This window comes from Pecten maximus, chromosome 8 (assembly GCF_902652985.1).
Source record: "Pecten maximus chromosome 8, xPecMax1.1, whole genome shotgun sequence".
Classification (NCBI taxonomy): Eukaryota; Metazoa; Mollusca; class Bivalvia; order Pectinida; family Pectinidae; genus Pecten; species Pecten maximus.
In genome coordinates this window covers 13577825-13593795 of record NC_047022.1, presented here as the reverse complement: position 1 = coordinate 13593795, position 15971 = coordinate 13577825, and the positions used below count along the sequence as shown (strand labels likewise).

Sequence of the window (15971 nt, the reverse complement as noted above, 5' to 3'; positions counted from 1 at the left end):
CACCTCTCACCTGTACATCACCTCTCACCTGTACATCATCTCTCACCTGTACATCACCTCTCACCTGTACATCATCTCTCACCTGTACACCACCTCTCACCTGTACACCACCTCTCACCCGTACACCACCCCTCACCTGTACATCACCTCTCACCTGTACACCACCGCTCACCTGTACACCACCTCTCACCCGTACATCACCTCTCACCTGTACACCACCTCTCACCTGTACACCACCTCTCACCTATACATCACCTCTCACCTATACACCACCTCTCACCTATACACCACCTCTCATCTGTGATATCATGGTGCTGACTTACATTAAGTGATATCCTGTCGATCACTCTGTACATCTCCTGGCTAACTCTCTCACCCTTCAGATCAAACAGCTTGGTCAGCACTGCATGTTGTATCTTACCATCCTCACATTGCTGGAGATATGTTATCAAACTGTTTGTCTACAAAATAAATGTTAACACAGATATGGCAAGGTTTTTTTTCTTAATCAATGGATAAACAAATAAACTGAATGTATGATATTGATAAAAGGATAAACAACAAAGACTACATTTATTGCTCGGAATTTAGTCACACAATACTTGATTTGTTTGTTTGCTGAGTGTATCACACTGTGAAACAGTCTCATTTTTCCTTGTAGTAGCTGATGGATATCTCACCAGCACACACTCAGTCATACAATCATACCAACAAAATATTCACCAGGGCTCTTTGCCCACAACTGGCCTACGACATTTCATCACAGGATGAAAAGTACAAAAGTAAAAAAAGCTTGGTGTATGGAATTAGTGGAAGTACAGTTGTAGTTTATTGGACAAAGTAAGCACATGTAATAGGTCAGAGTAACAAAACACGAGTACAATCCCGAGTACACAACACAGTACATTACCTAACAACGCCAGGTTACAATCCCGAGTACACAACACAGTACATTACCTAACAACGCCAGGTTACAATCCTGAGTATACAACACAGTACATTACCTAACAACGCCAGGTTACAATTCTGAGTACACAACACAGTACATTAAGTATTAACAACCCCAGGTTACAATCCTGAGTATACAACACAGTACATTACCTAACAACGCCAGGTTACAATCCTGAGTATACAACACAGTACATTAAGTATTAACAACGCCAGGTTACAATCCTGAGTATACAACACAGTACATTACCTAACAACGCCAGGTTACAATCCTGAGTATACAACACAGTACATTACCTAATAACGCCAGGTTACAATTCTGAGTATACAACACAGTATATTACCTAACAACGCCAGGTTACAATTCTGAGTACACAACACAGTACATTAAGTATTAACAACGCCAGGTTACAATCCTGAGTATACAACACAGTACATTACCTAACAACGCCAGGTTACAATTCTGAGTACACAACACAGTACATTAAGTATTAACAACGCCAGGTTACAATCCTGAGTATACAACACAGTACATTACCTAACAACGCCAGGTTACAATCCTGAGTATACAACACAGTACATTAAGTATTAACAACGCCAGGTTACAATCCTGAGTATACAACACAGTACATTACCTAACAACGCCAGGTTACAATCCTGAGTATACAACACAGTACATTACCTAATAACGCCAGGTTACAATTCTGAGTATACAACACAGTATATTACCTAACAACGCCAGGTTACAATTCTGAGTACACAACACAGTATATTACCTAATAACGCCAGGTTGCAATTCTGAGTACACAACACAGTACATTACCTAACAACGCCAGGTTACAATCCTGAGTACACAACACAGTACATTACCTAACAACGCCCGGTTACAATTCTGAGTACACAACACAGTACATTAAGTATTAACAACGCCAGGTTACAATCCTGAGTACACAACACAGTACATTACCTAACAACCCCAGGTTACAATCCTGAGTACACAACACAGTACATTACCTAACAACGCCAGGTTACAATTCTGAGTACACAACACAGTACATTAAGTATTAACAACGCCAGGTTACAATCCTGAGTACACAACACAGTACATTACCTAACAACGCCAGGTTACAATCCTGAGTACACAACACAGTACATTAAGTATTAACAACGCCAGGTTACAATTCTGAGTACACAACACAGTACATTACCTAACAACGCCAGGTTACAATCCTGAGTACACAACACAGTACATTAAGTATTAACAACGCCAGGTTACAATCCTGAGTACACAACACAGTACATTAAGTATGAACAACGCCAGGTTACAATTCTGAGTACACAACACAGTACATTAAGTATTAACAACGCCAGGTTACAATTCTGAGTACACAACACAGTACATTAAGTATTAACAACGCCAGGTTACAATTCTGAGTACACAACACAGTACATTAAGTATTAACAACGCCAGGTTACAATTCTGAGTACACAACACAGTACATTAAGTATTAACAACGCCAGGTTACAATTCTGAGTACACAACACAGTACATTAAGTATTAACAACGCCAGGTTACAATTCTGAGTACACAACACAGTACATTACCTAACAACGCCAGGTTACAATTCTGAGTACACAACACAGTACATTACCTAACAACGCCAGGTTACAATTCTGAGTACACAACACAGTACATTAAGTATTAACAACGCCAGGTTACAATTCTGAGTACACAACGCAGTACATTACCTAACAACCTCGGGTTACAATCCTGAGTACACAACACAGTACATTACCTAACAACGCCAGGTTACAATCCTGAGTACACAACACAGTACATTAAGTAACCTAAAAACAGCAGGTTATAATTCTGAGTACACAACACAGTACATTAAGTATTAACAATGCCAGGTTACAATTCTGAGTACACAACACAGTACATTAAGTATTAACAACCCCAGGTTACAATTCTGAGTACACAACACAGCACTTTACCTAACAACCCCGGGTTACAATTCTGAGTACACAACACAGTATATTACCTAACAACCCCGGGTTACAATTCTGAGTACACAACACAGTACTTTACCTAACAACGCCAGGTTACAATTCTGAGTACACAACACAGTACATTCGCTACAACGCCAGGTTACAATTCTGAGTGCACAACACAGTATATTACCTAACAACGCCAGGTTACAATTCTGAGTGCACAACACAGTACATTACCTAACAACGCCAGGTTACAATTCTGAGTACACAACACAGTATATTACCTAACAACGCCAGGTTACAATTCTGAGTGCACAACACAGTACATTATGTATTAACAACCCCGGGTTACCATAGTTACAACTCACCACCTGGCTGGCCATTGTATGGATTGGATTATCCTTATTAAGCCTCTTGTCTATGTGTCGCACCAGTACCGATAGGACTGTCGGACACCAAACAGATTCAGCCTGTCAAAAAACAGAAACAAACTTACTGCTTGTTCTTTCACTTGTTACAGCCAATGTATAGATATAGATAGCAATTCTTATAGTATTGATATTTTTTATCATTAGAAAATTAACCTATATGTTGATATTTCCTTGTTTTTTCCATGTCAGTACTTACCTCCCCTGATATCGAATGTACTCCCAACTTGTGGCAGTACTTACCTCCCCTGATATCGAATGTACTCCCAACTTATGGCAGTATTTACCTCCCGTGATATAGTCATGTACCCCCAACTTGTGGCAGTACTTACCTCCTGTGATATAGTAATGTACCCCCAATTTATGGCAGTACTTACCTCCCCTGACACTGTAATGTACCCCCAACTTATGACAGTATTTACCTCCCCTGACATAGTAATGTACCCCCAACTTATGGCAGTATTTACCTCCCATGACATAGTAATGTACCCCCAACTTGTGGCAGTACTTACCTCCTGTGATATAGTAATGTACCCCCAACTTGTGGCAGTACTTACCTCCCCTGACATAGTAATGTACCCCCAACTTATGGCAGTATTTACCTCCCCTGACATAGTAATGTACCACCAACTTGTGGCAGTACTTACCTCCTGTGATATAGTAATGTACCCCCAACTTGTGGCAGTACTTACCTCCTGTGATATAGTAATGTACCCCAAACTTGTGGCAGTACTTACCTCCTGTGATATAGTAATGTACCCCCAACTTGTGGCAGTACTTACCTCCCCTGACATAGTAATGTACCCCCAACTTATGGCAGTATTTACCTCCCCTGACATAGTAATGTACCACCAACTTGTGGCAGTACTTACCTCCTGTGATATAGTAATGTACCCCCAACTTGTGGCAGTACTTACCTCCCCTGACATAGTAATGTACCCCCAACTTGTGGCGGTACTTACCTCCTGTGATATAGTAATGCACCCCCAACTTATGGCAGTACTTACCTCCCCTGACATAGTAATGTACCCCCAACTTGTGGCAGTACTTACCTCCTGTGATATAGTAATGTACCCCCAACTTATGGCAGTACTTACCTCCCCTGACATAATAATGTACCCCCAACTTGTGGCAGTACTTACCTCCTGTGATATAGTAATGTACCCCCAACTTATGGCAGTACTTACCTCCCCTGACATAGTAATGTACCACTAACTTGTGGCAGTACTTACCTCCCCTGACATTGTAATGTACCACTAACTTATGGCAGTACTTACCTCCCCTGACATAGTAATTTACCCCCAACTTATGACAGTACTTACCTCCCCTGACATTGTAATGTACCCCCAACTTATGGCAGTACTTACCTCCCCTGACATAGTAATGTACCACTAACTTATGGCAGTACTTACCTCCCGTGATATAGTAATGTACCCCTAACTTGTGGCAGTACTTACCTCCCGTGATATAGTAATTTACCCCCAACTTGTGGCAGTACTTACCTCCCCTGACATTGTAATGTAGTACCACCAACTTATGGCAGTACTTACCTCCCCTGACATCATAATTTACCCCCAACTTGTGGCAGTACTTACCTCCCCTGACATAGTAATTTACCACTAACTTGTGGCAGTACTTACCTCCCCTGACATAGTAATGTACCACTAACTTGTGGTAGTACTTACCTCCCCTGACATAGTAATGTACCCCCAACTTATGGCAGTACTTACCTCCCCTGACATAGTAATGTACCCCCAACTTATGGCAGTATTTACCTCCCCTGACATAGTAATTTACCCCAACTTATGACAGTATTTACCTCCCCTGACATAGTAATTTACCCCAACTTATGGCAGTATTTACCTCCCCTGACATAGTAATTTACCCCCAACTTATGACAGTAGTTACCTCCCCTGACATAGTAATGTACCACTAACTTATGGCAGTACTTACCTCCCCTGACATAGTAATTTACCCCCAACTTATGGCAGTACTTACCTCCCCTGACACTGTAATGTACCCCAAACTTATGGCAGTACTTACTTCCCCTAACATAGTAATGTACCCCCAACTTATGGCAGTACTTACCTCCCCTGACATGGTAATTTACCCCCAACTAGTGGCAGTACTTACCTCCCCTAACATAGTAATTTACCCCAAACTTATGGCAGTACTTACCTCCCCTGACATTGTAATGTACCCCCAACTTATGGCAGTACTTACCTCCCCTGACATAGTAATGTACCCCCAACTTATGGCAGTACTTACCTCCCCTGACATAGTAATTTACCCCCAACTTATGGCAGTACTTACCTCCCCTAACATAGTAATTTACCCCCAACTTGTGGTAGTACTTACCTCCCCTGACATGGTAATTTACCCCCAACTTGTGGCAGTACTTACCTCCCCTGACATAGTAATGTACCCCCAACTTGTGGCAGTACTTACCTCCCCTAACATAGTAATTTACCCCCAACTTGTGGCAGTACCTACCTCCCCTGACATGGTAATTTACCACTAACTTATGGCAGTACTTACCTCCCCTGACATGGTAATTTACCACTAACTTATGGCAGTACTTACCTCCCCTGACATGGTAATTTACCACTAACTTGTGGTAGTACTTACCTCCCCTGACATAGTAATTTACCCCCAACTTGTGGTAGTACTTACCTCCCCTGACATGGTAATTTACCCCCAACTTTTGGCAGTACTTACCTCCCCTGACATAGTAATGTACCACCAACTTGTGGCAGTACTTACCTCCCCTGACATGGTAATTTACCACTAACTTATGGCAGTACTTACCTCCCCTGACATGGTAATTAACCACTAACTTGTGGTAGTACTTACCTCCCCTGACATGGTAATTTACCACTAACTTATGACAGTACTTACCTCCCATGACATAGTAATGTACCCCCAACTTGTGGCAGTACTTACCTCCCCTGACATAGTAATTTACCCCCAACTTATGGCAGTACTTACCTCCCCTGACATAGTAATGTACCCCCAACTTGTCAGTATTACCTCCCCTGACTTAGTAATATACCCCCAACTTGTCAGTATTACCTCCCCTGACATAGTAATTTACCCCCAACTTATGACAGTAGTTACCTCCCCTAACATAGTAATTTACCCCCAACTTATGGCAGTACTTACCTCCCCTGACATGGTAATTTACCCCCAACTTGTGGCAGTACTTACCTCCCCTGACATAGTAATGTACCCCCAACTTGTGGCAGTACTTACCTCCCCTGACATGGTAATTTACCCCCAACTTATGGCAGTACTTACCTCACCTGACATGGTAATTTACCCCCAACTTGTGGCAGTACTTACCTCCCCTGACATAGTAATGTACCCCCAACTTATGGCAGTACTTACCTCCCCTGACATGGTAATTTACCCCCAACTTGTGGCAGTACTTACCTCCCCTGACATAGTAATTTACCCCCAACTTATGGCAGTAGTTACCTCCCCTGACATAGTAATGTACCCCCAACTTGTCAGTATTACCTCCCCTGACTTAGTAATATACCCCCAACTTGTCAGTATTACCTCCCCTGACATAGTAATTTACCCCCAACTTATGACAGTAGTTACCTCCCCTGACATAGTAATTTACCCCCAACTTATGGCAGTACTTACCTCCCCTGACATGGTAATTTACCCCCAACTTGTGGCAGTACTTACCTCCCCTGACATAGTAATGTACCCCCAACTTGTGGCAGTACTTACCTCCCCTGACATGGTAATTTACCCCCAACTTATGGCAGTACTTACCTCCCCTGACATGGTAATTTACCCCCAACTTGTGGCAGTACTTACCTCCCCTGACATAGTAATGTACCCCCAACTTATGGCAGTACTTACCTCCCCTGACATGGTAATTTACCCCCAACTTATGGCAGTACTTACCTTCCCTGACATGGTAATTTACCCGTACTTTTTGGCAGTACTTACCTCCCCTGGTGTTTTTATGTGTGGAATTATCTGGCCAAGGATATGGAGTCCCAGGTTAGTAGAACGTGTGTGGTTACTACAGAATAGCATATCTGGGAATATAAAACAAGATAATTACATAAAGCTTCTAGAATATAATTCAAAGTTACCAGAACAAGCCAGACCAAATATGAAAGCTTTTGATTATTCGTTGAGACATACACAGTTTGGTTTAATAAAGTTCATATTACCTTGACACGGTGGTATAATTCTATTGATAACAAAACCTCGAATTCATGTAATCTGTATCCAACAAACATACAAATTTTGACTTGGACACCACCTTTTTCATATTGGAGACAATCATGTGACCTCATTCATTGATTTAATCACATGAGCATATTAAAAAGAAACACAGCCCTGTCATGTGATTAACATGTGATTAACATGTAATAAACAGATGTACAATGTGAGGTTTTCACCTGGAGACACTTACTGACACTGCAAGACCAGAAGTCTGCTACGGACACATCAGACTTCACAAAATGCTCTAGGACCTCTGAGGTCACTGGATGTATCACAGGGTAGGTCTCAGAGGATTTCTGTGAAAGAAATCATCCCATTATCTAATAACTTTCTACTTTATTTATAGTAACACTATAATACTATTGTAATGATTCTTACTAAGATTTAGCTTGACTTGAACAGTTAAGTAAAATCTTAAGTTTAGCTTGAAATTGTTTGTTAACATGGAATATCATTCATCAGTATTGAATTTCAAGTTGACACCAAAATAACAATTCATTAGACTCCGAGTCTAAATTAACTTTAATGTTGGGCAAAAAACAATTGATAACAGAAAAAGACAAGGATGGCAACAGCTCAAATCTGAATTACAATGAAAGATGAAATTAAAATAGATTGCAGTTACCTTGTAAGACCATAACCAATAATTGAACGTGTCTTATCATACTTACTAACACAACCTGCCATATGTTATCAAAGTTTTTTTCTGTGATTATTTTGGGTCGACTCCAATGCTCTTTCAGAAATGTTTTTCCAATCAAACTCTGAAAAAAAGAATAAGCATAATTGTGTTTGCTATACATTTTCCTGTTCTCATGGTCGCCTCATGCTAGTACCTAAATTATCGATCTGTCCACACAAACAGTCCATTACACAAACACTTATCTTATGTGATTTACAGGTCTGTACGGTATCTTAGACACATTCCCAGGATACCCCCTCAGATTCAGGATTCAAATCTTAGTTGTCATATTTATTAAGAAAAGATGTGTTGTTCACTGCATCAAATTTTACTCTAGACATGTACTGGTTGTATTAAATCCAACTCGCCTTCTTTCTGATCCATCTATTTATATGCTAGTTGGATATATCTATACATTTTGCTTAGATTTCCCTACTTAAAGCATCCTATTTCACTCTCAACTGAAACTAAAATGTACAATTTTCTAATAGTTCTACGATGGATACCTATGAAGGATTGTACCATGGGTATCCGACAATGCTTATCCTTTACCGTCAGATACCTATGGATGATTGTACCATGGGTATCCGACAATGCTTATCCTTCATCATCGGATACCTACGGATGATTGTACCATGGGTATCGACAATGCTTATCCTTCATCATCGGATACCTACGGTTGATTGTACCATGGGTATCGACAATGCTTATCCTTCATCATCGGATACCTACGGTTGATTGTACCATGGGTATCCGACAATGCTTATCCTTCATCGTCGGATACTTACGATTGATTGTACCATGGGTATCCGACAATGCTTATCCTTCGTCGGATACCTACAGATGATTTTACAGTGGGTATCTGACAATACTTATCCATCTAACACAGAAATGTGGAGTGACTTGTAACAAGGACTGTTGAGTATCTACCTTGTGATGTTTGTGACACACTAGTAAGAGCAGTAAGGCATCTGGAGTACACTTATCCCAGCCAAGCATCAGCTCTTTCTGTATACATGGCAGCACTCCTTCCTGGAACTTCTCCGTATCAATCTGCAGGAAATTTTATATCACTGTGAATTAATTCTACATTTAAACAGATATCATGATGTCTGTCACCAGAGGTTGTTCAGCTTATCAACCTTTTCCCTCAAACAATTCATTGATTGAAATAACACAGTTTTTAATTCATTAATTTAATTTATCCTGAGGAATTTCATAGAATTCTTTATAACAATACAATATGTATCAAATGTATGAAGCATTGTCTGGTAATAAGCCCACCCATGTCTATTGCAATGCAGTGAAAATAGTAACCAATGCTCACTGATTATTTTTGGTTACCAAATTGATGGGTCATTTTCAAAAAAAAAACTATCTGTAATACAATTTATGGGCCATGTATAGAAACCTAAAGGATTTTTCTGAATCATGTGGGTCATTCAGAAAAATTGTGGGCCAATGGCCCCCTCCAAAATGATCCCTGATGCTATTCTAGTCTCCTCCAATATGGCCAATCCTTAGAACAGATGTTTATGTGTTGGCCTTCTGGGTTTATTACAGGGTAATTATGGTAATTTTCCATAAGAACTAACAGCACTGAGAATAATGTACCTGGGGTATGAGATGGGCAATTCCACCAATACTGATCTGTTGGAGATAGGAGCGCTTTCTCTTCATGTCCTGTAGATTACTAACTACTGTCTTAATGCATTCTGTAGAATCCTTCAAAGCAAAATTCATTGTGTTATAAACATCTAATTGAAATACACATGCTGGCTTGTTTTAACACAGGTCACAAAGACATATTTGTGATTATTTTCTTTTGTGGTTTCAAATTATTTTGAGTTTTCAGGACTAGATTCATCAGTATGATTTTAACATAAGGAAATATGCTTATCTTTGTATTAAAACAAACAGTGATTGTTTGCAAGCTTTTGAAAACACCAGTTTCCTTCACTAAGCTTGCCAAGCTAAAATAAAATAGCCTTTTGTAGTTTCCTTCGCTAAGCTTGCCAAGCTAAAATAAAATAGCCTTTTGTAGTTTCCTTCGCTAAGCTTGCCAAGCAAAAATAAAATAACCTTTTGTAGTGTATGCATTTCAACTAAATTTGTTGCATTTATTTGTGTGGTTCTTTACCAAGGCTTATATACAATAAACATTTCATATTATATTCTTATGTAATACTATCTGGTATCTACTGTACAAAAATTATTTAATGGATGAGCTGAATTTTAAGAATGAATTTCACATTCAAATCAAGACAAAAACACATAAGACCTCTGTACAAACCCCATTTTAGTTCATCAGCTACAAAGTATAAATTTACCTGAGCAAGTCTCCCTGACTGTATAAGAGCCAGGTACACCATTGTTCTACCAAGCAAGATACTCCCAGTTTCCTGAAAACAAAATGATGATCATATTACTATGAAAATGGAGATATTTATTCAAATTTCTTTTTAAGACTTTGAATGTTTGCAAAAAAGGCATCCTTATTAATATCCAAACAATAATTAATGACCACACCAATTATATTAATGAACATACAATACTAATAAAATTACTGAATTCACCACAAAAGAGTTATTCCCCTTGTACTGTTACTCTACTGCCATACTGGATAAGCATTTACATGTATGTTATTGTTAACCAAACATTAGGTACTGTAGATATGCTGTGGTTTACTTACAGCTTTGCCATCCTTCTTTGACAGTTGAAGGTGTTTAGTTACTAAAGCTAGTACCTTCTCGGTACTGATTACAGTAAACTTCCGCAAGATCTGTAGAACAACAACCACACAGATAACAGTCATAAAGTGGAATTTATCATTAATTCTTTAATCATAGATAATAGCCATAATTATCATTATAAAATCATTCCATCTTCAGGCTTTCTTTACAAACTAAAACATTCTACCACAGTAATATATTATCACTACCAGTACATGTACTTCAGAGTTCAGTGTCGATTAAAATCAATCCTAAAACCAGTGTAAAAATCCTTTTGCCCAACATACGGGCAACCAAAATTTGAGTAATAGGTATCTGTATACTCTCCAGGGGTAAGTAAATATTGCTATCTTTAACATGATTTTCATGTTTGATTTCCTGATTTATGTGTGATTAGGAAATTTACCAGAATGATTAGTGTGGTAGTATGTTGAAATATTACTAAAATCAACAAGCATAGTTGAAAACTTGAAATATCTTTATTTTTTGTGCTAGTAAATCAAATTTTCAAAATAAGAAAAGTATATGTAGATCTCCGGTGGCAATCTGAGACCTTCACTTCGCAAACACTTTTAAGACTCTTAAGCTGATAAAAATAATAGAAGCTGAAGCTGAAGCATGAAATAATCTTAGAGCTTACTTATTGTAATACTTGACTAAATGTTCTTATTAGACAAAGGAAAGAATACTTTATATCTGTAAAATGATCTGATCAATATGGGAAGTATGATTTGTGTTCGGAGTGAAATCCAGACCCAGAATTCAAGAATTAACAAAAAATAAGAAAGAAACAGAAAATAATAGAAAACATTACTGCAATTGATTTGCAATTTGGATTGTAAATATTTTTAACTTAGTTAATATCAAATGATGAAATACTCAATAAATAACTTTTCATTTGGACTTTTTTATTGAAACACATATGTGTGTAGCAAGTAGAAATTGCATTTAATTTGGGTAAGTGGATTTTTTTGTTTACACCCCTGAGCTGCAGTAAAACACAGTTTCATAAGATTAACAGAAATAAAAAAAGATATGATGTACTAGCTGGTCTTAAAAGTTAATTTTAATGTAATATCATAGAATTTTTTATTTGATAAATTGTAAATCGAAATTCAATCATCATGATATCAAACACAGACTGATGTACATTTACAAGGTTATAGGCATCAACTTTCATAGCAGCTACATACACCATGTGGATATATATTGTAGAACTTCTCTTTTGGACAATACTGATTTTCCTTGTTTATAATGTTATGTATACCTCACAATGCGGACGTGCCCTAGTTATTCTATCTGATGGATGTATATATATTCCTCTGATTGCCAGGTCATATAGCTTTATATCAATACATTAAATCATGTTATGGTTTTAACAAATGCTTTATGACTATAGGCTGTTTTAAGACGTTTTTGAAACTCAGTTGGTCTTCCATATTACCTGACACAGAGCCACGGAGAATCCCTGGCGTGCACACTTTCGGTTGGAGGAAACACCCTTTATAAGTCTTCTCAATGTGTATTTCAAATCCTTTCCCACTGAATCCTGTAAAACAGTATGTCAATAATGTTTTTACTTTTATTGTGTACCAAATATTCAATTAAAAAAAGGGCCCCATTGAGATAAAACAACACATGAGATCAGTCAGATAGAATCGTGGAAGTAGTATAAAACAAGTGCAATCAATGATAGCGAAGCTCACCAGAGGCAGCAATCACACTATGCACTCATTTTTTAAATTATGTATGTATAAGCATGTCATTTTGAAATTGTACGTCACATATTATCGCTCCTAGACCTCTAATGGATGTATCAAACCAAATTAGAAGGGTGTGGACTTGCAAGCTTTCCAAAAACATGCTTGCCTCAAAATTTTTAAAGCAGGTTTTGGTGCCAAGTCCAAAAAATGGTAAAATGTGAAAAAATCACAAAAATCACAATTTTTTCAACATGATTTTGTCAAAACATCACTCCTAGACCTCTAATGAACTTAAAAACAAAATTAGAAGGTTGTGAGGTGTAAACTTACAGCTTTCCAAAAACTTAAAAGTGGGGTGACGTGGGACGCTGACGCCGAGGGTACAGCATTAGCTCACTGTTACTCGTAACCGGTGAGCTAATGATAATGTCACATTCTCAAGTTTCTTGGACACACCACATTAGTGAATTGATTAACTCAATGCGTCTGGTGACAATGTCAACATTAAGCCAAGTTTGGCACCCTCAGTCATCATCTTGAATGAGATCACACATCATCCTGACACAGGTATATCATTCACAAATTATAGCCTTCCTCAAAACTATTCTTTCTTGTAATTTTCTTATTTTGGAATAAATTTTTGAAAAAGAACATCTGCTCATCAAATATTAACCAATATTTCTCTGGACTTAGCACCAAATTTAGACTTTTGACAAAAATTATTATGTCCTAAACCAGACAATTATGTGTGAAAATGTCTAATATCTAGTGATTTTGGGGTAAAAGACAAAGGAAATTCAGATAGGAACAGAACATTGATATGAGACTATAATAGGAGAATTATTAAATAAATATTCTCATTTATCCATATATGTATATGTAAGGTAGGTGTCCTATCATGCCTGATTTATTTGGTCTGCACCAAAATGTTAGTGACACCAAATGGTGTGATGTTAGTCAATTCCACATTTTCATTTAGAAGTGCATGCACTCTGGTCTCACACTAGACATCTATCTGTCAGAGTGTCAAGTCTGGTGTCAGGACCAGATGAAATAGAGTCTAACCTTGGTCCAACATTCCCGCAAGGGATATCGGTTCCATTACCTGGGTTTCCCAACTACAAATATTAGCAAATTTAATTTGTCTGTGTTCGGACTTCTGCATTTGATAATTTTGACTAAAGGATTCAAAAGCGACCAAAAAACTAGTCGAAAGTGCATGTCAAACGCTTTTCCCTTACTCACTAATTCCGTACTAGGACTCACACAACTAAATCAGCAAATCAGATGGTGTTTCACCAGAAGGAAGTCCCTGAGGAAAATCTGCTTCTTGGGTTTGTAGCGGTTTTCTTGAATAAATAACATATGAAATGGGTATACTTTCTATATACGAGAATAAATAGTAGGGTTTTGAGATTTGGAAAATGAAAAATATACACTCGTACTGAAAATAGAATTACATAGATTTGAGGCGTAAAATGGTGCACGGTTAATGTCAAGGTTACTGTCTTTTGAGTACCTGAGTGCTCATATTTACTATTAAACCGATACAATAACAACATTTATCAGATAGAAAAAAAACTTCAAACTTTAATTTGATATAAATATATAGAAATTTCACATCATTTGAACTCCAAACGAGCAAATGAAGGGATGGAGTCATCAGTAATGGAGTAAAATATTTAGTTGTGTGAGCCCTTGCATAGTAACGACGTGTTGAGGTGACACTGACCTTCGCTGTCTGTACTGCCATGTTAATTAAAATGATACCTTCCAAGATTAATGCAGGATATATAATAGACAAAATTCAAATCATAAATCTGGGTGTTTATCATACTGCTGAGCCTATGCTGTTATCTGTTTCTGTCTGTAATTTCATGTTGTAAATATTTATGTCATCATTAATAAATTGTTGATTGTAGTTCAAGGTATTTGTTCTCTCTCTAAAAGACAGATACAAGTTACCCATCGAACCTGGGTTGTTGGTCAACAAGGGCGATTCGGGTGCAGTTTGACGTACACATGTACCAACTATCCAAGATCAGCGTAAGTGAATGTCTGTCATTCTCTTTTACGTATATTGCTTCAAACTTGAAACAGTTTCAACATTAACACTACCAGTTGTGCGACATGTTATAATTACAATGCATAACAGTTAACGTTCAGTGAATGATCCGCTGATGAGGCACCACACGGATAGTTGGCCACCGAGTTGACACTTACATAATCCTTTTGCGAGGCCTCCAACTTTTTCAATAGCAGTCTTGTATTTTTCACTGTGCAATTTTCATCCGGCTCTGCTAATCGCCAGAAATATTTCATTAAATCTGCATCTTTTCCATCCATTTTGACTGCTGAGTTTCAGCACGTGTATATTCGACAGTGTTAAATTGCAGCTTCAAAGGTTCCTGCCTAATCGACAAACGCTCAACCGATCTTGATTCCGTTAGCTACCTCTCTGATGCTATTAACCAATTTAGAAGTTCCGAATGTATATCACAGCATGGAATGCTCAGTCCTTAACATTAATGATGAGTCGTTTTGATTGAGTGGCAGTATAAATTTGGCGCACTTTCCTATTCTTTTAACCTGCCATCACGTTGATATTTATGGTCTATCCCAGCCCATCCTTTAAAAACCCAGTGTTTATAGTTTTCGGTCATATACTTAAATGATACGATCCTTGGGATAAGAATTTGTGTCAAGCCCATGTGTGTGGATAAAAGGTCAGAATATCCGGACTACAAAATTAATAGGGCATTATAGGGCCTGTTCGTTAATGCTGACAAACCGGTTCGTCAGTTTTTAAATGAAATATTTCAAACATATATCTTGACGGACCTGCAAATATTGATACAGGCCGTGGAAGTCTTTGTCAAGGCTCGTCTGAAAACAATCTAACCGCTTGGACCGCAAAAACGAAAACGGTCCTGAAGTATGAAACTGTATATATATATATATATAGCTTAGAAACACAAATGACGAAGGAAGACAACTTTTTGACTCGTGCCCTGACCGGGCCTCGAACTCACGATCTACGGCACCCAATCCAAAAATCCAAACATTTTCAGGAACATTCAACAGGCCATTCAAATACTGTAATTCTGGATACATTTCTGATAATTGGTACTTTTATACTCTACTGAACTATATATTTTAATGCATAATCATTCATAAGTTTAATTTACATCGTAACACGCTCTTATTTCAATCAGTAGCAACCTGCGTTACTTCG

General features: G+C 38.1%; 1 protein-coding gene across 1 annotated transcript in view; it reads right to left on the bottom strand.

Annotated features, from left to right (window-relative positions):
- Positions 1-15132, bottom strand: part of LOC117332131 (myb-binding protein 1A-like protein) — a 46333-nt gene extending 31201 nt beyond the window's left edge. The window contains exons 1-11 of the mRNA XM_033891014.1: positions 14960-15132; positions 12478-12582; positions 10994-11083; positions 10632-10703; positions 9916-10026; positions 9232-9354; positions 8291-8383; positions 7810-7915; positions 7335-7426; positions 3309-3410; positions 324-461 (exon numbers count right to left, since the gene is read on the bottom strand). Of these exons, the coding sequence (XP_033746905.1) occupies positions 324-461; positions 3309-3410; positions 7335-7426; positions 7810-7915; positions 8291-8383; positions 9232-9354; positions 9916-10026; positions 10632-10703; positions 10994-11083; positions 12478-12582; positions 14960-15082 (1155 nt within the window). The 5' untranslated portion in view covers positions 15083-15132. The remainder of the gene's footprint in view (positions 1-323; positions 462-3308; positions 3411-7334; positions 7427-7809; positions 7916-8290; positions 8384-9231; positions 9355-9915; positions 10027-10631; positions 10704-10993; positions 11084-12477; positions 12583-14959) is intronic.
- Positions 15133-15971: the final 839 nt, after the last annotated feature.